Consider the following 26165-nt stretch of genomic DNA (forward strand, 5'->3'; position numbering starts at 1 on the left):
ATAGTTCATACATTTATCACATTAACTATCACCTGGTAACCATACATTTAAAAAGGTCTAATGTATAGAGTATGTAATACCCATGACAGATACTCTTACTTACTTAAGAGCATATAAAGATCAGGATTTATTCACCTCTGCAAGTTAATTTCTCATCTCCTCCTGGTACAATATAAATGACAAAAAGATCCCTTCATTCCATTGCACTACCGCAACCCTATATGCATAGAAAGGCAGATTAATTATCTGTAACAGGGAAAAGGAAGAGGGGTTTAAAAAAGGAACTGAAGAACCTCTACTGCACAGGTAGTTTAGATGTTAAGCACATGAGTTTTGTTGTTTGCTTGGGGGTTTTCCCCAAAATTTTTTCTCGAAGTCACACAACACATCCCTTTACAAACACAACTTGAGTAAGTGCAAGAGAGGTTGTACATAGTACTGTAGACATGTTATTCTTGACCAACAAAAGAACTTCAGCACAAGAGGCCTGAACACTAGCACAGTGGCAAGTCTGTGCTGAAAGCCCATCTGGGGTGTGGAAAGTGGTGAATGAAAACACGAAGCACATTTCTGCATATAATGTGCAAAGGCTTGATCTCCACAACTGCACTCATTTTGCTACATGCACAGCCAGAGATGAAAAAGAGATCAAAACCAGCTGAGAATGGTTGTCCTGAGAAGATACAATAAGCATTAGAAAAAAAAATCTAAACATAAAATACAAATACAGAAGCCACAGAACATTGTTAATAATACTAAAAGACAGAAACACACTGTTGTTGTTAAAAGAAGTTTCAAGTATTATTCCAGATCCAATTTCAATCCTACTCACAGGAGAAAATGCCCAGAGATTAGGAAGAAAAGTCCACACCAAAGTGTATTTTTAATAGCATACAGGTATGGTCAACAGACCCATCCTTGCAACAGCTATTTTGAAAAATAAAAATCTAAACAGAAATACATCTAATTAGCATTCATATAAAGATGTGCATTACTGGAAATAGTTGTTTAATCCACTGCAACCAGTAGACACGATGTGCTGCATCATTTGTGCTGCATCATTTGTGCTCCATTCTATCAGAAGATCTGTGTGTACACTTTTGAACATTAAAGTATAAATCCTGCTCATAAAATAAGGCAAACTTAAAAGCAACATGGTATCTACAGAGGTAACTTTGTACGCTTTCTTCTCATTCTGTTCATGCTTCTATGTATGATAATAAATGTTGGTCCCAGTTGAGTTTGTCACCATTACTAACAGGTTATGATGAAACAGATCAGTTTGGGGTGGGGTGGGTTGTGTCAGGATTTTTAATTTAAATGATGCTTGGGACATCTCCTGAATGAGCTCTGTAGAGGCATGGCAATAAAATCTACTTTTTTTTACTGTCAGTGACACCATTGTTCCCCTTCATCATCCCCATCCAGAAATGCCACCCTATTGCTACAATTTGTCCAAACTGAATTCTTTCTTGTAAGATTGTTCCTTCCAGCAAAGCTGCTATATTCTGTTTTAAACTATAACTTTCTCTACACTTTCACCAGTGTATGCATGCTAGAGAACAGCTGCATGGCAGAGGTACATATTTAGCATATGGTATCAAACATAAAAGAAATAAAAAGAACCAGTGTGTCCTACTGACTGATCTATGTCAAAAGCACTGTTTGGTCTTCTGATACAAAACATTACAGAAGCAATATTAGCAGAAGTCTGTTCTGCTTCAAGTATTACCCCAACTTTAAATGTGTTTTTCAAATTTTTGTGCAATTTTTTTGTAATTTAATATGAATAAAAACATCAATATGACTAAACTAAGAAAAAAACCCTGTACTACTTCCACTGTAACACTGCACATATGGTAGAGGCTTCAAGCTGAAACAGCTGTTTAACAGATGAATATTCTTTTAAAGTGAATATTAATGTGGTTTCTAGCACAAATGCAATGGGTAGTGACAAAATATCAGACTACCGCAAAATGCAGTTACAAATATACACTCACAATTTCCTTCTTAAATATTAATGGCTCTTGAAATATCAATCAGATACTTTTACAAAACATTTCTATTTTAACTCTAAGGAACTTTCTTAGTTTCTTCACAAGTAGTGCAAATACACTCCTTATTCTTAGGTTGTCCCAAGATATGGCTGGTTTTTGTGCGTGTGTGATTTCTGTTTGTGTTCTTCACTGACGTGATACAGTGACACTGTATCCATGAGGATGGAATGCAATGCTTGCTGGACTTTCTTGTAAAAAATCCCTAATCTACCTTATTCATGTACAGCTGTAAAATTCGACAAATGAAAAAGTTCACACCAGATTACCTGATGCAAACGTTATTGATTCCCTGCTATGGGGGAACTGAGAAGATCCCCTGAAACCTTAAACTGTACAAGCAGTGTGACAGGGTTTTGTCCCTTCTCTACAGACTACAAGTATTCAGTATTCAGTTCTTGAATCTTGTTTGCTCACAAATGTGATTGAATTTCCTAGGAGAAAGAAAAAAAAAGAAAGTATTAAAATGCAACAAATTTCTCAGAAGCTAACAAGAAAAATGAGTCAGTATCTTTCACAGAGTACTTTAAATGTTAAACAGTTTAAAGCAGAACATTTACACACTAACATACCCGTCTTCCAGAACCTGTTTAGATTGTACTCTACTATCATGACATCTGTAACAGGATTTTCAACATCTCTCCTGCCTAACCCCTGTTAGGTTTATTAGACACACAGAAAACCTGTTATTAAAAGCATTCCTCTATACTTCTGCATACTTCAAACCCAGAAGGCAATTAAACCAGGAATCAGTGAATTAATTTTGCCCTGTGAGACATCAGTAATTTTCAGTAGACAGCATTACACAAGTCACTAGGTCCCAGAACTAACCAGGCCAGTAATACATTTCAATATAAACATGTTCTTTCACTGGCTTAGAAACATCTTACTATTCATTCTTTATTTTTCTCTTACTTGGGTTATGCATCCCCTGATACATAACTGAAACAGGAGGTGACGTGTTGAGTGTGTATATACATATATGTGGAAGAGATGATGCAAAAGAGACCATGAATTTTCTCCCCCTTGCTGGTTTGGATAAAATATTAGAAAGAAACCTTGCTTATATAACCACTATGTAGTACAACATTTTGGTTTTTTTTTTTAAAAAAAGGTAATTGAGTATCTGTAGATATGAGTGGTATGACAGGATTATTTGCTTTTATGGGTTTTAGGAGCTATGAGTAGCAGCCAGTGAGTTCTAGGAACAGCTAGTGCTTGAAAGAAAGAAAAAGAAAAAATAGGAAGAAAACCTGAGTCATTTCTGCTGTACATGGAATCATTCAACACAATATGAAAAAAGACAACTGCTGAGTACTTTGATAATGAATTAACTCTGTAATATTTCAAACAAAACCTCTGGGAACACAGTCTTCTATGTGAAGTTATCTACAACAGTGGCACTTTGAATTACATCTGCAACTTAAATCCCAAATTATTTTTGAAAGATATTTGGTAAAACCCTCTGACTTCGTAACAGGCTGAGGATGAATATTTTACAAGTCCTTATGATCTGCTTGCCTGAGCTGTACACACTGTTTATTTTCAACCCACAGTACCTGAAATATTAAAGGAAGTATGCTAAGAATGTATGTGCACTGCAGTGTTAGAAAGATACTGCAGACTCTACCATTCATTAAAGTGGTTTCTCAACAAGGGTTAACAGCTCCTCTATCTTAAAATGCACAGAGAATTTACAGAACTATTCATAAGGCAACTAAGATTTTTCTACCCTCTCTAGAAGCAGTTAGGCAGATAAATTTTGTTTTGTTTTCCAAGTCCCTAATACTTGTGGTACTACGTGTGTCTTTTCATAAGAATTAAACTGCATTGGTTATCAGTGGCCTTGTTTTCTTTAAATCAAGGACCTCAATTTATTTTGGATAGACATTTCTCATGAATGACCAGATACTAGAAGTCCATGTTCCCTAGATGTACTAAATCACATGAAAAGCAGAGTGTTAATCACTTTTCAGGCTCAGTGTTTCAATTTTGCCATATACCAGATTGCTTGGGTCAGAGGCATAAAACCTAGAAAATCCTCCAAAACCAGGAACTGCTAAGCCACACCAAGTTCCTAATGTTACATGTTCCAAACTTCTCTTGCTTTTCTTGTTGCAAATTATTCCCACCAATTTACCCCTCCAAGGTATGTTGCACTTTACTAGAAGAGTCTCTCATAGTTTCAAATGGAAATCACACCAGGCTAATTATTGTATGTACAGTATATTTAAGAAGCACCCAGACACAAGCAAATGAGAAGCTGCTTCAGCGGGAGAAGAATGGGAATGAAGGGGGAGTTGTGGGCGGAAAAGACTCGAGGAGTGTCAGCAATAGGTTGTATAAACTTAAAAGTGATAGCAGTGCCCTTCTGACATATGCAAAGGGGTTGTTTCAAAGTTGTGTTAAAAATGACAAAAACAACCCCAACCCAAAGTTGGTCCAATTTTGCTTATGCTACAATGGTGTTACTCATGCAGCTTCTGGCGTTTTAAAGCTTCAGGGTTTTTTGCTGTTATTGTTTGTTCTTTTTTACAAATTAAACAAACCCAAGAGCCACTTTCTGAATTATCAGACTTACATGGCATGATGTGCTTTGACCTGAGTTCGACAATTGCGCCCCCAATAGCAATCAGGACGTGATGTGACAGTCACTACAAAAAGAGCAAATGAAATGCTACATTTATTACAGAAGTCATTAAATAAGGTGATGTAGACTATTAAGACGTTGCTAACTGTAGTTACTCATCAGAGCAGGCTTTGTAGAGAAACAAGACATGACTGGCAAGAAACAACTGTGAACTATATTGGTTCACCTTTCTAGAAACAAAACAAGCACTTAATGAAGGACAAAAAATTCATTCTGAGTATTAGGCTCATGCAGACTTAAGACAAAAGGATTTGGTTCTCAGTGCTGTCAATGGTACCATTTATTTTAATAGAGATGAACTTCACAGTTTAAGACACTGGGCATATGTCTAGATACATTTCCATAAAAAAAGAAAAAAAAAATCTTAATTTGGGTAGAGTTTTGGGGTTTTCCTCCAGTTCTACATACATAACTCAACTGTCCAGAAAGCTGTTACATTCAAATTAAAAGCAATACTAAGGAGAAGCAGGTAGACTGACTGACTCTCATTATGCACAGAAGCAGAGTTCTCAACAGTTAAAGACAAGTAAGCTGTTGCTAACAAAGGAACTACATGGACAAGAGTAACATTTAAAAGTAGATTGTTGGAAGAGCTTCTGTTTCCAACAGATTTAGGACTGAAGGAGGCACAGTTGCTTGCATGCGATTTTATATTAAAACTGTAAATGTGAACAGATTTAGAATTAATTTATGAAAACATTCTTGTTTCTAGTTGAGAGCTGATAACATGTGAAATAGTTCTGGAGATGCATAGTTTTATGTATTTAAATAGGAAAATAAATTAAATTACAGCAACTAGTTCCTGTTGACTATATTGTGGATTTTACCGAATTCCTCTTTTCACTATACAGGTACCTTTATCCTACAGATGAGAAATCCTACTGAAAGAAAAGGTTCCATTAGGGAGTCTGACAATAACTATGTGCAAACTTAGCAGCTGATAAGTAAAGCAATCAGCATAAGATATTAGCCCTGCAAAGAAATTTGTACTGGGCTAGACAAAGGTGACAAAACACCAAGGATACAAGGATAAAACAGACTTTAACTCTTTAAATTACTTTTTCCCATTACTAACCAAAGGAATCCCCACCTGGCAATTCAGCAACAGGAATATTCTGCCTGTACTGGTAGGCAAGCTCTCGAAAGCTGCGAAGGCCACAACAGTAGCAAAGCACTGTGTTCCCAGTAATTCTGTAATCTGAGGAGAAAACCAATTTGTACATAATGTCAGTATAAGGCTTGAAAAACCAGATTTAGTGAAAATGTCATGATGGCATTGGTTATGTACACAGAACTTAAAACCTCTTCATAGTATTACTGAGCTATATATAGACAAAGAGTTACACATGTACAAAAATGAAGATAACATACCTGACAACATAAAAACTCCTCTTTGAAGAGCTAAGAGACTTTCATTTAACATATTTTTCCATGTCAAACCCCTGGATGCCAGGTAATCCTGAAAAGAGCAATTGAAGTGTATGAATTAAAGAGTGACCAAGCCATTTACTCTCAAATATTTCTGAATATATAGCTAGGTTTTCAACATGGGTTGATGACGGTTACAAGTAAATATCTTTAAACTTAATTAGTGTGATACTTTCAAATCACCAATAAACCCTTCCATTCAGTATCTCTTCTTCAGAAGATCCCCACTTTTGCCAAATGAATGTAAATAGATTCATTTCAGCCGCACTGTCATATACCTTAAGTCAAGATTTTATCCAGTTTACCTAATTTAGGTAACTCTTGTTTTTGTACAGGTAAAACATTTTCCATGCAACCTAGCATTAAACTTAACTTGCCTGGGACAAAATATTTAACAAGCCTTATTTTCCTGGAGTATTTTCAGTGAATTATTTTTTCTCTCAATTAGTATTTTGGATGTTTAATTTTAGACTGTCAAAACTGGCTTCCTTAACAAATGCTTCACACAAATAAAATTATTTTATTATTTAACAACCAACCATATCTGAATTCTACAGTGCATCAGTTATTTAAACTCAAATTCCAAAATTATATTTAGAATTTCTGCCTTCTTGGCACCTGTCAGACATACACATTGGGGAAGTCATGCATCAGGATTGCATGAAAGTGATTTTGTTATTGTTGTTGTTAATTTGGGTGGTATGAGAAGAATTCATGCTAAATGGAATGCATCTTTAGAATACAATGCCCTCTTCACAGACTGAAAGACCCAAATTATCACCCCAAAGTACTTCCTAGCCAGACACAGTAACTATAACTTTGGTCCAGCTGATCATTTGGGGCTCATTAAATTTGCCTTTTAGAATTAGGTGCTGCAAGTGACAATGCTGCCACTGTAACTGTTAGGCAGTACATCACTAAAAATTCATGAGTACATCTTAAAGCTTTGTATATTTACGTATGATGCACAAAAATAATGATTTTTAAACATACCTTTAGGATATCTGACTCGTAGTGGTTATTATTTAGGACTCCATCTAAACACTTATCACCAAGATTTATTTCTAATCAAAACAAGAAGAAAAAAAATTACTATTTCTTCCCCCAATGTCTCCTACCCCCCATTTTTCTGAAGGTTATTTTTTCCTGAAATAACGTGCACAGATTTATGTGAGCACCAAGTAAATGACTGCATTCAGCATATGCTAGAGCATGTGATATAGCACTTCCAGAGGCAAAAAGAAGACACTGAGATTTTACATTTTCACCTTCAGCCCACAAACACTACTACTAAGCTGCACAAATTAACAGTGCTATTAAGGTATATTCTATTAGCTTCAAACTGCAGCCAAGTAATTTCAACTGTTCTAAATTATTTTTAGAAAAATGTTTAAAACCTTGAGTTTCAGAAGGCTGCATGTTTAACAGCAGAAGGTTCTTTTCTAATCAGTTAATATCAGATGTTCGGTACTCTTGCACCGATTTGTACAATTCTCTTACTAGGGTGAAATGCACCATGATTATTTTTATACTGGAAAGCACTGTGTTCCACAAATGTAGTTCTCAAGCCCAATATGGTATGAAGAAAAGAAGTTAAATCCTCTCAAAGTTAAGACACATACCACTCAATAGTTCTGTTTTTTTCACATTTGTAACGTGAGGACACAGCCTTTGCATGTTTGTGCTTCAAACTAATCTATTAAGTTTCTTAAATTACCTAAAATTCAAGACAGACAGACATTACTTCAAAGTGAGTACACTCATAAGAAATAGATTATTCCACAATACCACAGAATGGTGCCAAACAGCCAAAACATGCCATCCGAGTGCAGCCCCAGTATAAGTGACAGAAGGGTTGAAGACAAACTGTACCTGTCAAATAACAAAGAAAACCCCCATGTAAGAATCTGCACACAACAGCCCTCATAAACATGGTTAGAAAAGCACAGCTTTCTCATTTAAAATACATCCTATAGAATAAGTTTTCAAAGGAAGATTCTTTCATGCTGTCAGTACAAGAGTTCAGATAAAGAACATTCAAATAAAGAATACTCTTCAAAGTAAATTTTAGTTTAATGAAAAATAAGGATTTAGTTCTATAGCCAAAATTATAATTAAAAAAAAAAAAAGTACACACATTGCTGAGGAGCAACATGAGGATTCTGTTCACGCTCTGCTCTTCGGTCAGGCATTGGCTGAAAGCAGCAGGTGCATATTACATGACTTCCTTGAGCAGGACACACGTATTCCTGGACAGCTACATGAGTTTAAAACAGAAAGGACAGACTGAAAAAAGCATACAATCGCAATCTGGGCTATCAGCCACATCAAACACCTGAATGTAAAGGCAAGCAATACAATTTTTACAAAGATTGCATGAAAGAGCAACAAAATAGAATTCAGACTTCTAAACTACATAGGTGTGTAAAATATTTCAATATGTAAAACAGTTTAAGAACTACCAATGATCAGCAATCTATTTTGGACAACCCCAGAAAAGCAAAGGTCAAATCTCGTATTTACAAAGACGCCTATGTGAAGTGGTGTTACTCTCGCAGTACTGTAAGAGTGAGCTTGCTTAGTTCATAATTTAGTTTATTGTTACAACTTAGTTCATTGCTTAGTTCTGGGGAGTTGGACTAGATTATCTTTAAAGGTTCCTTCCAACCTGCAGGGAAGTTGGCAGACGTAGATGGCGCATCTCCCAGTGCTTGCATTCCTCCTGCTTCTGTCTCTTGGCCTGCGCCAGGCAGTGTTGGAACAGAGTGTCTTCGATACCCTGGGCACTGTCTGCACACTATATATGGTTGACTGAAAGAATAAAATAGGCTATAGGAAATCACACCCAACAAATGCAAATATAACTCATATCCCTACGCTAGACAAGGTTGGTCCTACTTTCAAAGTTTAAATTTGGAATTTCTTCATCCAGTAACATATGGAAGTTTACGTAACTCAGTACGTCACAACTGTGTAGTTGTAAAGTTGTAACAGACAAAAACTTTGTGTTTTATAGTATTCTCCAAATAGTAAAAAAAAAAAAAAAAAGAAAATGAAAAAAGAAAAAAAAGTTATGTGACTGGAAATGGGATGAACAAGAAAAAAGAGGAACAAAGCTGGAATAATTATCTACATGAAGAGTTCTTCCCCTCCTCTCCAGAGACATAGCAAGAAATGTTTGCTGTTGAAGATAAAGGGAAGATATTTTGGTGTCTGGGAATCCCTAGGTCAAGCATCAGCTGCTTCAGTACCATACAGCTGGTGAAAGCAGCATTTCAGGCACATAAGAAAGCATAATCATTATAGCTGCACTCACAGGGGCCACGGACTGCTTTATCTCCTCACAAGATCTTAGTCAGAAACCTGTTTTCTCTAAAGCAGCAGCCAATTCATAATTGGAAAAGGTAATTTCATGTATGTCACATGAAGCTGTTGTACAATTCAGCACAGAACTGTTGGCCATAAACTGAATCGTGCTACACTTGTAAGTAGTTCTAATTTGAATTATTTTTTGTTTACTGTTTAAGGTTCAGTAAGATGACCTATAGAATTTCACTGACAATTATTGGTAAGAATGAACTTAGATGAAAACAAAAATAAGATTAATTCTGGCAATGATCATGGAACCACTATCAGAAATAACAGGATTTGTGAAACTAGCTCAGTTTGTGGGTTTGTGCATTCAAATGTAAGTAAATCTGAGCCAGTGCACAACTTAAATACACATACCTGATATCTGAAGATTCACTATCTACATCTGACAACTCCAATAAATCTTCGGAACTTCCTTCCTCATCTGAAAAAGATCTCCGCACCTTAGGTTGTAACATGTCTTGAGTAATTTTGTTTCTAGCATCCATGCTACGTACATCATCTTCATTACGACATTTATCTGGCATGAGAACCAAGTAAAAATTTCAACGGAAAAGAACACATCGCATCCCTTATTTCCATTTTACTTCATTAACATAGTTGCGATTACTATGTTTTCATTTCCATAAAACTTACTTTTAAATAACCAAGTTCCAGAAGCTAAATTCCCCCTCTCTGTTAACACAAGAGTAGTATCAGGCAGGCAACTTAGATTTTGGTTTCAAGAGGTCATGATCAAAGTTAATTAAATCCATATTCAAGTATATTTTTCAGAAGTATCTGAGTTCAGGCAGCCTCATCAGTCAGTGTGCTCTACTTGAAAAAACTGATATCCTTCTTATTATTAAGTACCAAAATAAAATTCAGAATTCTTCGCATACTCCATTATAGTATTAAATCACCTGTCAATTCTCACCTAGAATTTGAAATAATATGTCATTTTAAATGCACTTCTTTTCTTACAGCTGTATCAGAAAACAGCAGAATAATAAAGCATACATAGAAATTTATTAGTCATCAATTTGTGCATAGATCAGTTACACAGCTCATGTGTGCTACACACACTTCAACTTGCCTGGATGCTGAATCAGATAAGCTTCAACCAAGTTGTTCAATATGTGATTTTTACAAATACGTTCTACTGGACAACGACAAGTTGGACACAGAGATGATCTTTCCATCCATCCTGAGTAGCAGGCAGCACAAAAAGTATGCATACAAGGCTGCAAGCTGGAAAACACAATCATGAAAACAATGAAAAAAACAGAGTCAAAACACAAATCTTTCATTTTTTTTCAGATACATTCATAACAGTCAAAAAGCACCCCAAACCAAAACACACCCAAAAAAAACCAAACAACAGAAGATTAGCACTGACTATACAGTTTGGATGGATGGGAAGGAAGAGGACTCAGAAGGGCTTGTGAAAACCCCTAAATATCCTGGCCTCCTCAAGCAGTTGTCACTAAACGTATTTTATTACCACATGATTACAGCTTTTGTTAATCATACATACCTCACACAGTCATGCAGCAGTTCTTGGCAGATAATGCAAGTTAACGTTTCTTCCATCTTATCTGGTTTCACATTTGATGTTTTTGCATCTTCAGAGCCAATTTTAATTATACATTCATTTGGAGCTGCTGGTGAAAGATTTGGACAAGTATCTTCATCTACAAAGACAGAAGATTCCACAGTATGTAGGAAGCTCTTTTAGATTGATTTATTTAAGTATTAAAAAGAGACCTGAAAGACATACAGAGATTCTCTGTTCACTGGCAGTGGTCCCGCTAAAGATTCTTGTTTTGCACATAATTGTTTCTGCCACTGCCGATATTACTTTTACTGGCCCAGAAATCAAGTCAGTAAGAAACAAAACACAAATTGAAGAAGGGCTGATGACAGCTGACCTGACAATTCAGAATGGGGAGTGAAAGGGCTGCAGGCACGGAATGAGAGGGGAATTTTGCTTTTCTTATTTAATACAGTATCAAAACATACAATAACATTGTGAGGAGGAAAAAAGTTACTCATCCCTTACCAACATAAACTTTCAAAACCTTCTAGGTTTGGTATGTGTGCATTTTTTAACATATTTCACATTAATAAAGAAAAATAAGCACGTTTCTGTTCATTTCACTGGGCTTCTATGAAAAATGGACATAGATAGCTTTAAGTTCCTGATTAAGTTTTTTAACCTAACTTTCAACAACAGCATTAAAACAAATGAGTACAGGGTAGGCTGTGCAATACTAGTAATATACTAGCCTCCTTTTAGTTTCTTCTTAGCAGGTTCCAAACCTTCCTCCTCCCCTGTTCTTTGAGAATCTGAATCTGCTTTTTCTTTGTCAGCAATTTCTGAAGTGATTTCTGAAGTTTCAGTATTCATGTCAAGCTTTTGATCTTCATCATGCAGTGCTCTTACACACACAGATTCTACCATGGGGAAAGCAGGCACAGGAGTGAAAACTAAGGATTGTGATCCTGCAAAACAAAACCAGAAACACGAATGTAGTTGCATACACATTCATGACATCAAAAAGCAAAAGGTACTTGGACACTGATGATGCACACACATCAATCCAAACACCCAAACAGGAAAAAATTGAGCAAAAAAAGCAAAGTCTGTGTAACTACACTAAATGCATCCTGAGCCAATCTGACTAATTGAAAGACCTGGGGGAAAACAAGCTACTAGTTTTGAAACCCTATTTAAAATACCCATTCCTTTTTTAAATTGTAGAGTATTTATTCATAAGACTATTATCCATGCCAGGTCTTCCCAATGAAGATACCAGGCAGAGGATTTATGTCATTTTGATCATACATAACAGGTCAGGATCACAGCAGAGGACAAAGCTTTTTTTCCATAGGAGCATGTTCTGAAAGTCCCAACGAACTGTTGACAAACGCCATTTTCTAGAGAGCCATTCTTGCTCCAGTTCTATTTCAAGCACTGTGCCGCACTGTGGTATTCCATGTGCCAACATAATACAAGATACTAGACTAGGGATCCCTTTGGTATATTTTGGCGCAAGAGCTCTAAGCAAAAGAGAGGGGACTGGTGACTACCAGCAGTAACAGTAATAATTGAATTAGTTTCTCAGAATGACTGCATGAGCACAAGCACACATATTTACTTAATTTGTTGTATGAGCCACAAAGACCTCCTAGTTTTCACTAGTGCTCCACTACAAAATCATAAAGATAGAACAGTTTGGGTTAATGTGCATTTCCTGCCCCTCTGAGCATAAGGAATTCTCTCAATTGCCTTACCCATCCACTGCCTACTCATAGAAAGTTAAAAATGCACATATCCAGCTAGTATTTTCACTAGAACTTTAAAAAGCAAATGCTAAAGAGCCAGATAGGCCAGAGATTAATCTGTTAAAATTCAAAACTGGAGTGACAGTTGATGGGATATCAAACTTTAAATACTTGACACAGTCCTTACCAGATGTAGAAGGATTATCCTGTTGAATAGATGCAGACTCATTAAGAGAGGTAGAAGAAGCATTAAAGAGGTTAGATGTAGAAGTAGATGGCTGTGGTTCCTCATAGCAAGACTGAGTAGCTGATGGTGATGAGGTAATTCGGGTCTCATCATTACTTCTTCCTGTATTTGAGGTATCTTTGGTCACATGGCATTGGTTTTCTATATTAACTTCTACAGTTGGAAAGGGGAAAGGAAAGAAAAAGATCTGTGTGACAGTCACCACAGCACGGTTTCAAAATTCCAAGGAATCAAACTCTGTCAAAAGGGGACATTAGTCATTGGAGCATAGCTCCTCTTCGTAGATCTTGAATTACTTTTCCTTACCTACTGGTTCTTGAGTTGCATCGTGTTTTGTGTTTAAGGACTCATACAGATAAGCAACATCTGAAAGTTTAAAAAATACCGATCAGAATCTTTAACCAAAATTTCACTAACCTTAGTATCACATAACCAATGAAAATCTTGCTGCCTCAAGAGTTCTCATTTCCCAAATCACTGATGAACATCTTTAAGACAAACAACACTGATCATTCATGAAATCTTTTATTAATTTTGTTCCATTGCAAAAACTGAGCACTTACCCCTAAATGTTGGTCCCTGACTTCTATTCAGTTAACACGTGAAGAACATTATTTTCTGTCCAACAATAGCTTGGCTTATTGGAAAACCTTTGGGGAAGGACCCTCATGAGTTTATTCTTTTAACCTAATTATGTTATTTCAATTGCATCACCCTAAAAAGAATTTCTGAAAAAATTATAGGCATGAGAGGGACAATTCTTCTTTAAGACCACATGAATATTTTTCCAGGTTTACTAATTCTACTTTCACTATAGGGCTATGCCCACCTGCCTCCATTTTTCCTCTTTCCTCTTCAAAAAAAAAAAAAACAACAACCAACCAAAAAAATCCTAACACAAACCAAAAAGCTTTTGCAGCCTTTCCTTCTGGTGTCCAAAGCTGCTTTAATATGATATATAAAGTATCACTAACTACCCCAGCAACTTGACTTCTAAAAGAAGCATTGGGTGTGTGATCAGGACCTCATTAGTTACCATTCCATGCATAAGTTCTTCCAAAACTACTTCTAGGCACATTTCAATTGCAGACAGTTGCTCAGACTTGTCTCTGTAAAAACTGGCACATCCATGACCTCTTGTAGAGAGAGTTGTTTTTAAACAGTAGCAAATTAGTTGCCTTAAAATTGAGCAATTCTGTTTTATTTGTACTGCTATTTCTTTTTTCTCATTACTCAAAAAAAAAAAGACTAAGTGTGCCATTTCCAAAATATCATTTACTTACTGTTCTCTGGCTCATTTTTTCTGTAAACAACATAGATCACATCTCCAGTCTGTAAAGGGTATGTCTGCTTCTTAACCACTTTCAGTTTATTAATGACTGTTCCATTAGTACTATAAAGAGAAAGAAAATACAATTTAGCATAAATGTTTTCATAACTACCTAGGAGAAGGAAGAGAAAACACAAGATATTTTTAATGAAGAAAAACTACAGGCTCTCAAAAAGCAAAATGTAAGCTAGGATGAAAAGTCCAGAAACAAAAAGTTGCTCTCAATGACAGAAAGGACTTCAAAGCTCATTTGCAGCTACTGGTAAAGAGATGGTAGCTGAAAAACAAACAGATAAAAGATCTGACATGTGGCAAATATCTCAAAATAATTAGACAATAATCCCAACCTTTTAAGTATAAAACAGGAAAGCACAACAGGAATTCTTTTCAACAAGTTCTAGGTTATGTTTTCCAGTTAACACTGGGAATCTCCTAGGACATTCTGCAAAGTAGCTTTACCTGTGAAGTCAGGGATGCCACACTGCCTTAATTTTTCTCCCTTTTGCTTAAAATAGTAAGAAACTTAAAATTCTGAGGTTACTTAGATTCTTTGCACCTTGTATGTGAGAAGTTAATAAGGTGGAAAAACAGTTAAACATAATTAACAAATGAGCTGGAATAAATTATTTCAATAAGAACTTCAAGAGTCATGGAAGAAATTTAACTGGGAAAGAGGAGAGTGCATTCCTGATTAATAGAGGTATCTCCTTCACTATGGGTTATGTTTTATACACAAGCTATTAGTGTTTTATAACCAAGTCAAGTTTTAAAGTTCTGATTAACTCCAACTCAGTTGCAATAAGCCTCTTTCAGGACTACAGCATTCTATAATTTCAGACTTCTGCCATTCAAAATCTCAGCAGTTAGTACCAAATAAAAACGAACAGAAAATCTGTTTTCCTCCAGCAGCGCGAGTTGCTGCATAAAATAACAGCAAACCTCTGCTGCCACCTTCTGGAGGCCATCACTTGTGCTCAGAACACAAGACTTCTCAAACACACCAGCTTCTCGCTAGGAGAGATGGTTATTTAGAAATAAGCAGTTTCCCTTCTCATTATTTTTAAGAGAAACCTGGAAAATCTCTTGTTGTTTAGTAACAGGAACACAGAAAGAAAACTAGAAATTTGGACCTTTTTGGACACAAAGTCAAAAGGAAAAGCAGCCCTTTTGAATCACAACTGCAGGTCTTAATCAGGGTAGCAGCTCTCGCTCTTACCTCTGCAAATGCTTTTACTATGTACACAGTTGAATCAACTAATAGAACATAAGTAACAAAAAAAAAAAGAGCTATTTTAAACCTCAGGAAACAAACAACATCATCTCTGGGTTACAATGACATTTGCTCTATTAAAGAATCTTCAAGCTTCTCTTCTAAGCAAGAAAGCTATTTTAAACCTGCCTTTTTACATCAGTCATGCAGATGTTGACTAGCCTGAAAGACAGAAGTGCTAAAGAGCCAGCAGAACAGAGACATCAGTAAAAGGAAGCAAAGTTTAGCAATTAAGAAAATTAAGAAAAAAGAATTTTAGTCTTTTAGAACCTATACTAATTTTTAACTTAATATATTAAAAAGATTATGTCAAAGCAAAAATCACACCTCTTTCAATTGTCACAATTCAAAAGTTCACAACAATCCCTGAAAAGTCTGAGATCCTTTAACAAAACTAGGAAACACCAAATTCGACCTCTTTAGTTTTCCAGAAGCAAAACATAACATGCATCTCCCATTTGCTGTGGTTTAGTTCTTCTTTTGTAATAAAACAGCTGAACTCAGGTAACAAGAACTGTCTTTTACTGAGGCTTAGCAATTCTTACTCCTAATATTTCACTTAACATAGGAAAAAAATGTCACAACAGTGTAGTTTATGAAGCTGCTCTGTCATGGCTGGCAAGTTCCAAGATGGTTATTAAGGACAACAACTCTAATGAGGTATTCTTGGAAAACAAACAAACGCATGATAATTATGACATCTGTACATCCTTTTGATGTTTCAAATTAAAGAAAGGTCCCCATAAAATAAGTAGAAAGTATAACGAGAATCCCAAATAAGAAGGCCATTCATTAGGACTTACCTGAATTGATATCAACTGGCCACTCAACTGTTGAGATGGAGAAAAAAACTGCAAGTGCCAAGTTGGAGAAAAAAGACCCAGTACTATCAAATATAAATTGAGTTATGAAACAATGTCATGAAAGGTCACAATTTCTAAAGAGTGGAAGAAAAAAGTCAGGCCTTGACTCAATTTCAATGTAGCTGATGACTACAGCTCTATTAATGAACCATACATTGCCTTCACTTCCGAATCCCAACTGTTAGACAGAACTGATGTGAACACCTACATCTTACTCGGAACAGACCTACTCTTAACATAGGTGAATGATGTGTGTGTTGTAAGATCCTTTGGTATCCTTTGGAGAAAAATTCCAGTCTTAGTAATAACTAAGGTCTATCCAGGAAGGAATATCATTTATGGTAAAGCTTCTGGGTTTGTAATTTTCATAGCTATTTGCTATTTAAATGGGTATTATCCTGAACATACTGTAAACTGAAATGAGTTTTGAACTCTGTTAAGTTACAGAATCCCTTCTTCTAGAATCCCTACAGAATCCTCTTCTGTGTCATTCTCCATTCTTTTAATGTTCACAGAAATCGTTTTGACTGGTAGGATGAGGAGAATTGAGTAGCAGAGAGGATACCAGGACAAAGCAAAGATGAGCCTCCAATTTACTCACAGAAAGGAGTATCTACTTGCCTGTCACATGAGTATCAGCCTTGTATAGTTTCCTGCTCTGAAACATCACTTGGTACTACGAATCCTTAAAGAAAAAAAATAAAAATCCCAGAAGACAAGAGGAGGCCTCTAAAGAAACTACCTTAGTTGCCTTTAATATTTCTTTTTCAAAATAGAGAACCTCACAATTGCTTTTACTTAGGGCAAGCCAACTACTGCCTCAACTGAGTTAAGTGAGCTTGTACAATCTATTTTCTTTCAAGCAGTATAAAGCAACTAGTGCATGGTTCGGAAAATGAAGCAAAAACACCCCCCAAAAAGGGCAAATCTGAATCTTTTATTGTACTATTTGCTAACTCTTGGCTTTTGTTACTCCCAAGCTTCTATTTACTCAATAATTTTGAGTTCTCTACACATTTTCTTTCACCTGCAAATTCATGGCAATTCTTTCCAAAGTAGATCCAAGAACTCATTATGCTACTAGGGAGATAAAAACCAGTGTTGGCTGTCTACATGCATTTGATTATATTCTTTGGTTTAGCTACAATGCAGAAACAAAGACCATTCAATTCAACTGTCCCAAAACTAGCTGCCTCCTTCAATTCATTCCTCTTCACCAGAAAAAAACTGAGCTTGACCACAGCAATGCTTCCAAACTATTTTCCACTTCAGAGAAGAAAAAGCTGACTCTGCAGTATTTTCCTGGGACTCTGGGCACCTGTATTGCCAAACCAAACATTGAAATATCTTATTTCAGCCTGCCTGATTTTTTTGGAGCTCATCTGATATTTGGCACAAATAATGGGAAGACCCAGAAGAGCTGCCTTATGCAAGTAGTCATATCAACCCGTTTAGTCTTTCAATTCAGCAAATGGTAGCCACACTTCATACCAACTCACAGGCAAGCAGAACATGCAAAGGATCTTACTCCTTTTTGTTAGATGCACAGAAGTGTAACATGCATAAGCAGCTACCTGGTAGTACTCCATAGGTGCAGCCTTTCATTACACTACCATTGTAATAAGCCCCACCTTTTCATGAATCTATCAGATAGAAAATTAACTTTAATTTAGTTTTGCTACTTTTCTGCTGGCTGCACCTTCTGCCTCAGGGGAAAGGAGTGGTGTAACAACAACTACAAAAGAAAAAACACAGTAATGTTTCTGCATCATTCACAGTTTCTTTAGCTTGTATTATCATGACATTCATCTAAAACAATTCTACCAGCTACATGCAACTGAAACTACGGATGGTTTCTCAAGCTTCAATTCACAGCTATGCTCTGAGACTGCCATGTTAGGCAAACATGACCTGATTTGTTAGTTAGAAACATCTTGACACTTGGGGTAACATCGGAGAATGACAATTATAAGGCATTTCCTAGACATCCTAGCTAGGCCTGACACTTTTCCCTAAAATTTAGCATTCCATCTCACAGCTTCTGAGAGTACAGAAGGTATCTACCCAGGGACTTGGCTATTTTCTCTAGCTACAACCTAGAAGTGGAGAAGAAATACACCCTCATCAAGCTCACAGATGACAGCAAAGCAGGGGTAGAGCTGGGCTGCCATTCAGGGGCACTTAGGCAGGCTAATGGAATGGGCTGACAGTAACATCATACCATTGAATGAGGAAAAGCCATAAGTCCTGCACCTGGAATGGAATAACCACCTGCAACAGTACAGGCTAGAGACAAACCAGCAAGGGGTTTTGCTGGATTTTATGAGTAAGCATAAGATCATACACCTTGGACTTATGCCTAAGCTTAAGTCAGCAGCATGCCCTGGCAGTGATGAAGGCCTACAGCACACTTGGCTGTACTAACAGGAGTGTAGTCAGAAACTCAAGTGAAGTGATTATTATTCCTCTTTACTTGGAACTCAGTAGTGCACATCTAAAACATTACATCTACTTATGGGCTACCTAGTACAAGGGAGATTAACAAACTTGAGTAAATCCAGCAGATAGCCACTGACATGGCCAGAGGTCAGGAGCACAAGACCTGTGACACAAGGTGCTGGGAGAACTAGGGTTGGTTTTGCCTGGAAGAAGGTGGCTTGGTGAGCCACCGACCTGCCAGCAGCCTTTCCAGTGCCTGAGAATATTACCAAGAAGACAGAGGCAGGCTCTTTATTGAAGTGATAAAGGTCACAAACTGAAATAAGGAAGATTCAAAGGGATGCAAAGAAAAAGAAAATATCACTGTGAGGACAATTAAGGTCTGAAATAAGGGCCCTGAAAGCCTCCAAAATCTCTGTGCTTGGAGGTTTTCAAGGCCTGACTAGGGAAAGCCTAAACAATCTTGTTCAAATCCAGCGGTGGCCCATCTTTGATAGAGTTTGAACTAAGTATATGAACTCTTCCAACTGGAATGATTCTGTAGGTTCTCTTTTACTTGAGGAAATAAAAATAAAAAGAAATGCATTGCCCACGTAAATATCTAGAAGTGAGCTCCTCACCCTGAAAAAGACCCTTTTTAATATCAACATAGCTATTAATTGATCAAGAGACAGAAAAGGAGCAAAAATTCTGCTGAAAGAAAACCATCTACTAAAGCTCATAAATTCTGCCAGTGCCTCCCCAAATGCATACACCATACAATCAGGTAAGTTCACAGGTTCTTGAAGAGCTTTTTGTCAAAAGCTCAGTAGGTATTGGATACTAACTAACCCTGACCTACCAGAACAATACATTTAAATGCATTCTGGTAAGTTGGAACAGGAATTCAGCATGATACCCTTAAAAACCTCAAAAGTGAGAATTTCCTCTTTATGTATGTACATCAATATATTTTTGAAATCTTCTTCATCTCTGGGTAAAATACCTTCCAGACATGAAAAATGGGGGGGACCTGGCAGAAAGTATTATTTGTTTCTTTACTGACTGCAATAACCTGGCAGAAAAAGAAAGTGGTTTACAGAAGCACTTTAAAATGTCACAGAGTTCTTGAAATGTAATAAACCAGAAGCTTCTGGCAATCTTAGATAAAAAAAAAATCCTGTCAAAAATAAAGCACATGAACATTTGAAAAATTTGAAAGTTATCCTCCTAAGAAACATGTTTCCATATACACGCCTTTCTCAAATATAAAGAAAACTAGAAAACAAGCTAAAAGTCATTGGAAACCACCCACAACCCCCGCAACGTTATTTGTACTCCCACAGTAGCCTTAGAACGCTACAGGGAATAGCCTCACCTGTACAGCAAGTTCACTGAAATTCAGTATGTGAAAAAGTATGTAATTGACCTTATATACTAAAAGCAGTTTCACTAAATTAGCTTAGCTTTATAACAGTAGTTCCAGTGAAGTATGCCCTTATATCTTTCTATGTTAAGGGCTTTAGTTTTCACACCCCTGACTTAACACAGAAACACCCAGAAAAGAAAATAATCATCCTGGTTGAACAAAAGAAACAAACCTGAAATATCAATAATAGAAATCCAGCAAAGATCTTTTATTATTAAATTTAGATTGAACAGGCTCTAATCTCCATTTGGCATGCCCACCACAACTGCTAGAGTGCTACAATACTTACGCTATATAGACTACAGATATTTTGAATAACAGAAAGATGTGTAACAAGGACAGATTTTTACTCCACACCTATTTTATGCTTTGAGATCCTCACTGCAGGTATTTTCTTCCCTACACAATAACCTGAGATGAGGCACGCTCGTGCTTAGAGTTTTTAAGAATGCTGGCATCATTTTCTGTCTACAAGTCTAGAGAAATATGCTACTGAACTATTACGTCAACAGTATTTTTCATCCAGTAGACTATGAATTCCTTTGTAAAGAAAAAATATATTTAGAAAGAACAAAAAAAACACCCCAAACCTAGATGTAAAAGTAGGGAAGAAAATAAAAAACAAAAAAAGAGAAGGATTTACTGTGATGTATCAAGCAATACACAAGATTTTACTGCACAGACTAAAAAGAAGATAAGAGCAAAAGTTCACGGAAGAACCAACCTTGTATCTTCCAATGACACTTGACCAGATTCTTCATCCACTACAATTTTGCAGTGATCTCCAGACACCAACTTGTTGCCAGGAAAAGATAAGTCACAACCTTAAAAAAAAAAAAAACAAACAGATTTTCCAGTGTGCTTAAAAATACACATTACACAGACAGATCAGCATTCTATACAGCTATAAATGCACAGCAAACTGACTCATGTACATCTGCAGTAGTTCAAAACTACTGGCATACAGGCAGCAACACAGTGCAATATGTGATACATAAATACAAACAGTGAGATAGCCTCAGGTGATATAGGCTTATTGCAACCACTTCAAGATGGTTTGGTTCCCTTTTCTTGCCAGTCTTAGCCCTTACAGTTGGAAATCAAGTTACAATTACTTTGTTCTAGAGTGGAACAGGGATAAATTCACACATATTTGAAATGTTCAATTCTAGAGGCATACATCACAGAGCACCCAGCTTCTTTTCTTACATAATTTTAAGACTGTTTCATTGGATTTAACTTCTGTTTCATTCTGATATGCATAATGGGGGAAAGTAGTTGGAACCAAGTAGCTGACATCACTGTTCTATGTTAAGTCTTTTTGTTTTGCTTGTTTTTAAATAGGAAAACTGTTGACAGCAAGATTATGTTAATAAAGCTGAAGGGAGATTAAAAATCCAGGACTAAGATTTAGAGAGATGTAGAAGTGCAATGACAATACTGACCTGAGAGAAACCTTCCTACCTACAACTCCAGGGCTCTGAATGAACCTAGAATCATAGAATACCTTGAGTTGGAAAGATCCGTAAGGATCATTGAGTCCAACTTCCTGCTCCTTGCAGCACTACTCCAAATTCATGATACTCATTTCAAGTACCACTCAATTTAAAATCTAGTATTTCCACTTCACTTATTTGCCTATTCAAGGCAATGCTCAGCAACCGAATCTCCAGCAACCTCTTGCACAAATGACTCAAAGTAGGTGCTTAGACAAAAGTTACAATTAATAAAACATGATTCACTTCCATCTGTTCACACTGTGGGTACACTCCATCTCAGCCCGCAAGAATGTATCCAGAAGAAAAACACTACACATGCTGATGACAGTTCATCACCTGTCTATTCCTAGTGTTCAAGGAACAATCAACAATTACAAAGGTAACTGTTGCCACACAACCTGTGATGCTAGGAAGCCCACTGAAAACCAGTAGACTAAATTTTGTTGAGGAGCATGCCAACATTTCTACAGACTTAAGACTTTCACATGGGAGCGGGAAGGGCAAAGCTCTCAACAAGCATTTGTAATGCTCCTGAAGATTTTCTAAGCAATATTTATGACCCCAAGGTTGGTATCCTTGTAACCACTCATTAATCCATTAGTAAACAGTTATGGAAGCAATAGAACATGTAAAAAACCACGTTTTTCCTACAAGATAACCCTCAACTACACCTCAATTTAAAGAATTTACCTACAGCTTAGATAATGATGAGCAAACTAAACGTACCTTACCAAATGTGAATATGCAAAACATTTTTCCTACAATTATTAGGAAATAAGTATTAGGAAATGATGTATGAGAAATTATCTGAATGTCTCATACAGCTACAGCATCTACTGTTTGTTCAACACTATACAAATGTGACTGGTCAAATAGCTTGAACTGATGAACAGGAAACTGAAAAAAATCTGTCAGGGCAGAATAAAAAAATCAAAACACTGCAATGACTGTTTGAAATACAGTAAGCATGAAACACTTTAAAATACAGGCAAACAGTAAAAGCTGTGGACTCTGGGAATAAAGCTTTAGCATTCACCCTCAGAGAAACTTTCAGTACTTGTTGGCAGCCTTCACATGGCCTGAAGAATTAAGGGCTTTTATGTGGGCGTTTTCCTTTCTGCGAAGCACAAGCATTTTGCATTGCAGTTCCAATTTATTTTAACCACAGAAACAAAATGAGAACGTAAACAGGACTTATACTCAGAAACTCTTCTGAATCAACAATCGCTGTTTCTTATCCGTATGGATTGTCACAAACTAGAAGGCACCCTTGCACTTAAGCGTGCACACGTCACAAGTCGGTAAAATTAAAAGGTCAGTGTAAAACTTTGCCTTCACACAGAGCCAAGAGTTAAATTAGGAATAAGAGACAGCCTGACAAGCACCTCCAACAGCTGAAAGCACCAAACCTAACTAGTTTCAATCTTTCTGATGTTTTAAAGGCCAGGGGGAGGTCTCTGCTGTCCCCCGAACACCGCCCCAACCAGCGTGTCCCTGTCCCACCTTTCTTCCGACCAATTGTCCATTCTCTTTTCAGCAGCAAGACGTGCGGCTCTGCCTCATCAGCACCCAGACGGATCAGCTTTCCCCAGGGCTGCTGCTGCTGGCTCTCCTCGCCTCCTTCCGAGTGCTCCATTTGGATTCACATCTGACAAAAACAAACAAAGCGAACCCACACCCCACCGTCAGACAGCACCCGGGCTGGGGGGAGAGGGCTCGCTGGGGGCCGGCAGCCGCGCCGCAGCCCCCTCCCCCTGCCGGAGGCCGGGCCCTCAGCGCCACCGCCCCGCAGCCCCTCAGACCCCCGGGGGCGCCCCCGGCCTTGCCCTGCCCGCTGCCTTTTGTGTGCCGTAGGAAAGCCCTCCCCCTAAGCTACTCGGCCCCCCGCAGCCAGACCACCCCCTTCCCTTCGCCCCCACCCCACAGGGCCGCTCCTCGCCTGAGGGGGATCGGCCTCCCCCTTCCCTTCCTTCCCCCACCTCACTTCTCTCAGGGCGGCAAGGGGAGGGCAGGGGGTGCCGCTCCCCCACACACACTCCCCGGCCGCCTCCTCCCGCCCCTTGAGCCCGGCGCCCCCTCCCCTCGGCGCCAGCCCTTACACCCAGTCCCGCGGCCGAGGCGGCTCCTGTCAACAGACATTGCCACCATCAGCTGATCCGGGCTGGGCAGGGCCAGGCTTGCCATTGGAGGCGGCGCGCCGCGGCCGCACGGAACGCACCGCGGGCAGGGGCGGACCTTCCGGCGGACACCACCGAGTCCACCAGGTAGAGCGCCGCGTTTTCCGGCGAGGCAGCGGCGCGCAGCCCTGCATAGAACGAGAAGGGCAATAACGGGGCTTGGGAGCCGGAGACGCCTCAGCGGGCATCTTGAGTGGGGGCTGGCTCGCAGCGCGGCAAGGTGCTCGACGCCATCTTTGTTGAGGGCGGACAGAGCGCCTCAGCTGTAAGGGCAGCCAGCTAGGGTCGTTTAATTGGTCACATATAGGGAAAAATAATTGTAGTTTAACACTTCACTGTTGAAGAGTTGTAAGTTTGCTGGTTGCGGCTAAATAAAACAAACATACCTGCTCTTTCAGGGGCATGCTTTAAAAAGTTCACACTGAGGCGGGATAAGTGCCTGTCAATGGCAGTTCGCCCAGAGGGACAGCCCCAGTTTCAGTCAGGAGGCTATTAGAACCCCAAACCTGATGCTAACGTGGCAAAAAGCAAGCAGTGGAACTTTCTGCACGTTAAAAATGTCTCTTTGCTCTTTGATGCCCCAACAACCACCTCATTTCCTCTTCTAGAGTAAGTGGAATCTAGCCAAAAAACAACAATCACCAAACAAAAAAACCCACACAACCCCAAACCAGCGACAAAACCACCCAAACAAAACGTAAAATGGAAGATCTCACTGATTCCCTGCTTGCAGCCACACTTCCTGTAGCCCTGCACCAGCAGGGCCTGCAGGGCCCGTGCTCCCTGCCCACTCCCTGAGTGCTCCTCATGCTCATCCTCATTTCCCCAGGTCCCTGCTTTGTCTTCCCACCTTCTCCATCCCACTGGGAGCCACTACAGAGAACATCCCACTCTCACCTTAGGTCCTGAAGTCCCATGGGGTGGCACCATCTCTCCCCATCAGTCTCTGCACTGCCTTTACCCACCAGCCCACAGCTGGGTTACCTCCAGCAGTCGCACCTCACGCCCGCCCGTGTGGCTGGGCCTGGATGATTTCCAGCCGCAGCTGCCTTTCCTCTGCCAGACCTGTCCAAACAGTTCAAGTCTCTTCCTCACGATCTGCTGAAAGACTTATTATGCGTCAGAATTTCTTCCCTTGATCTGACCCTTGAAGGAATACACAACAATCAGAAGGAATGAAAACAGAAACAGAACACTGAAAACAAAAATATGTGCAATCCTTTGCTTTGATACTCCTACTTGGTTCATAGCCTTGAGCTCTCAGAGTTAGCTTTTCTCTTAACCTTTCCTGCAAACCCTGTAGATCCCCTCAGCCACATGAACCTAACAGCAACACCAGAGAGCTACATGGGATGCCTGATGTAAGCAAAATTGATCAAATACAGAAGTGTTTTGGATCTGCAGTTTAAACTGATCACGGAATCACAGAATCCCAAGGGTTGGAAGGGACCTCAAAAGATCATCTAGTCCAACCCCCCCTTGTGTGTCTGTCCCTGCCTGGCCCCAAGTTCTGTTCTGGTGCCAGGGTCTCAGTGCTGCCCCTGCGCGGGACTGTGTCCGTGGGTCCTGCAGGGACCCGTCTGTCCTGGCTCCCTGGGGAAGGGGAAAGGAGGTTCCCCCGCCACTGCTGCCCCACTGCCGGTGACTCTGACCCAGCCACCTCTGATGTGGGGTCCAGTGGGGCCTTATCACCTCTTGGGAGCTGTTTCCCAGTGCCCCCATTGCTCCCTCCCGCCCCACAATCACGGAGAGGTGCTGAGCAAACTGGTTTAAATAAAACATGGAACAATTTATTAACAATATAATTGCCCACCGCAGAACCCTCCTCCCCCCATCCCCACTGCTCCCATCCCCATAACTTTTCCCCCATGCCGCTCCTGCTCCCCTCATCCCCATCCTAAGCTTTTTCTCATCTAATCCCCCTGTGGGGGAGCCCTGCGCTTGCTGGGGGGAGTCGGGAAGTGGCTCCTCCTCCGCTTTATCCCTGCCCTGGCAGGTGGGGGTGAGCCCAGGCCACCAGGCTCCCCAGCCATGGGGCTGCTGCCAGGACCCTCCTGGCTGACACCCTCCAACTCTCTGTAGGGCTTGAGGGAGCGCACGACTTCCTCCACCTCCGTGGCATATTCCAAGGTGTAAAATTCCTGCTCCCCAAGGCCCTGGT

The 26165-nt window shown here is 39.0% G+C and overlaps 1 protein-coding gene across 2 annotated transcripts; it reads right to left on the bottom strand.

Moving 5' to 3' along the window:
* On the bottom strand, nucleotides 1-24921 carry CHFR (checkpoint with forkhead and ring finger domains). Of its 2 annotated transcripts, none has more exons than XM_031047848.2 (18): nucleotides 24902-24921; nucleotides 23331-23475; nucleotides 21053-21152; nucleotides 14302-14411; nucleotides 13325-13384; nucleotides 12959-13171; nucleotides 11773-11988; nucleotides 11021-11177; nucleotides 10580-10734; nucleotides 9862-10024; nucleotides 8801-8943; nucleotides 8270-8389; nucleotides 7921-8004; nucleotides 7126-7196; nucleotides 6076-6163; nucleotides 5795-5902; nucleotides 4636-4708; nucleotides 1-2488 (listed from the first exon to the last, which is right to left on the bottom strand). In XM_031047848.2, the coding sequence occupies exons 2-18, from the start codon at nucleotides 23461-23463 to the stop codon at nucleotides 2446-2448; spliced, it is 2037 nt and encodes a 678-aa protein (XP_030903708.2). In that variant the 5' UTR covers nucleotides 23464-23475; nucleotides 24902-24921; the 3' UTR covers nucleotides 1-2445. The 2 variants fall into 2 exon arrangements, with proteins under 2 accessions (XP_030903708.2, XP_005147789.2); XM_005147732.3 differs by lacking the exon at nucleotides 24902-24921 and adding an exon at nucleotides 23927-24003.
* Between the last annotated feature and the right edge of the window lie 1244 nt (nucleotides 24922-26165).

The sequence above is a fragment of the Melopsittacus undulatus genome, chromosome 12 (genome assembly GCF_012275295.1).
Source record: "Melopsittacus undulatus isolate bMelUnd1 chromosome 12, bMelUnd1.mat.Z, whole genome shotgun sequence".
NCBI classification, from domain to species: domain Eukaryota; kingdom Metazoa; phylum Chordata; class Aves; order Psittaciformes; family Psittaculidae; genus Melopsittacus; species Melopsittacus undulatus.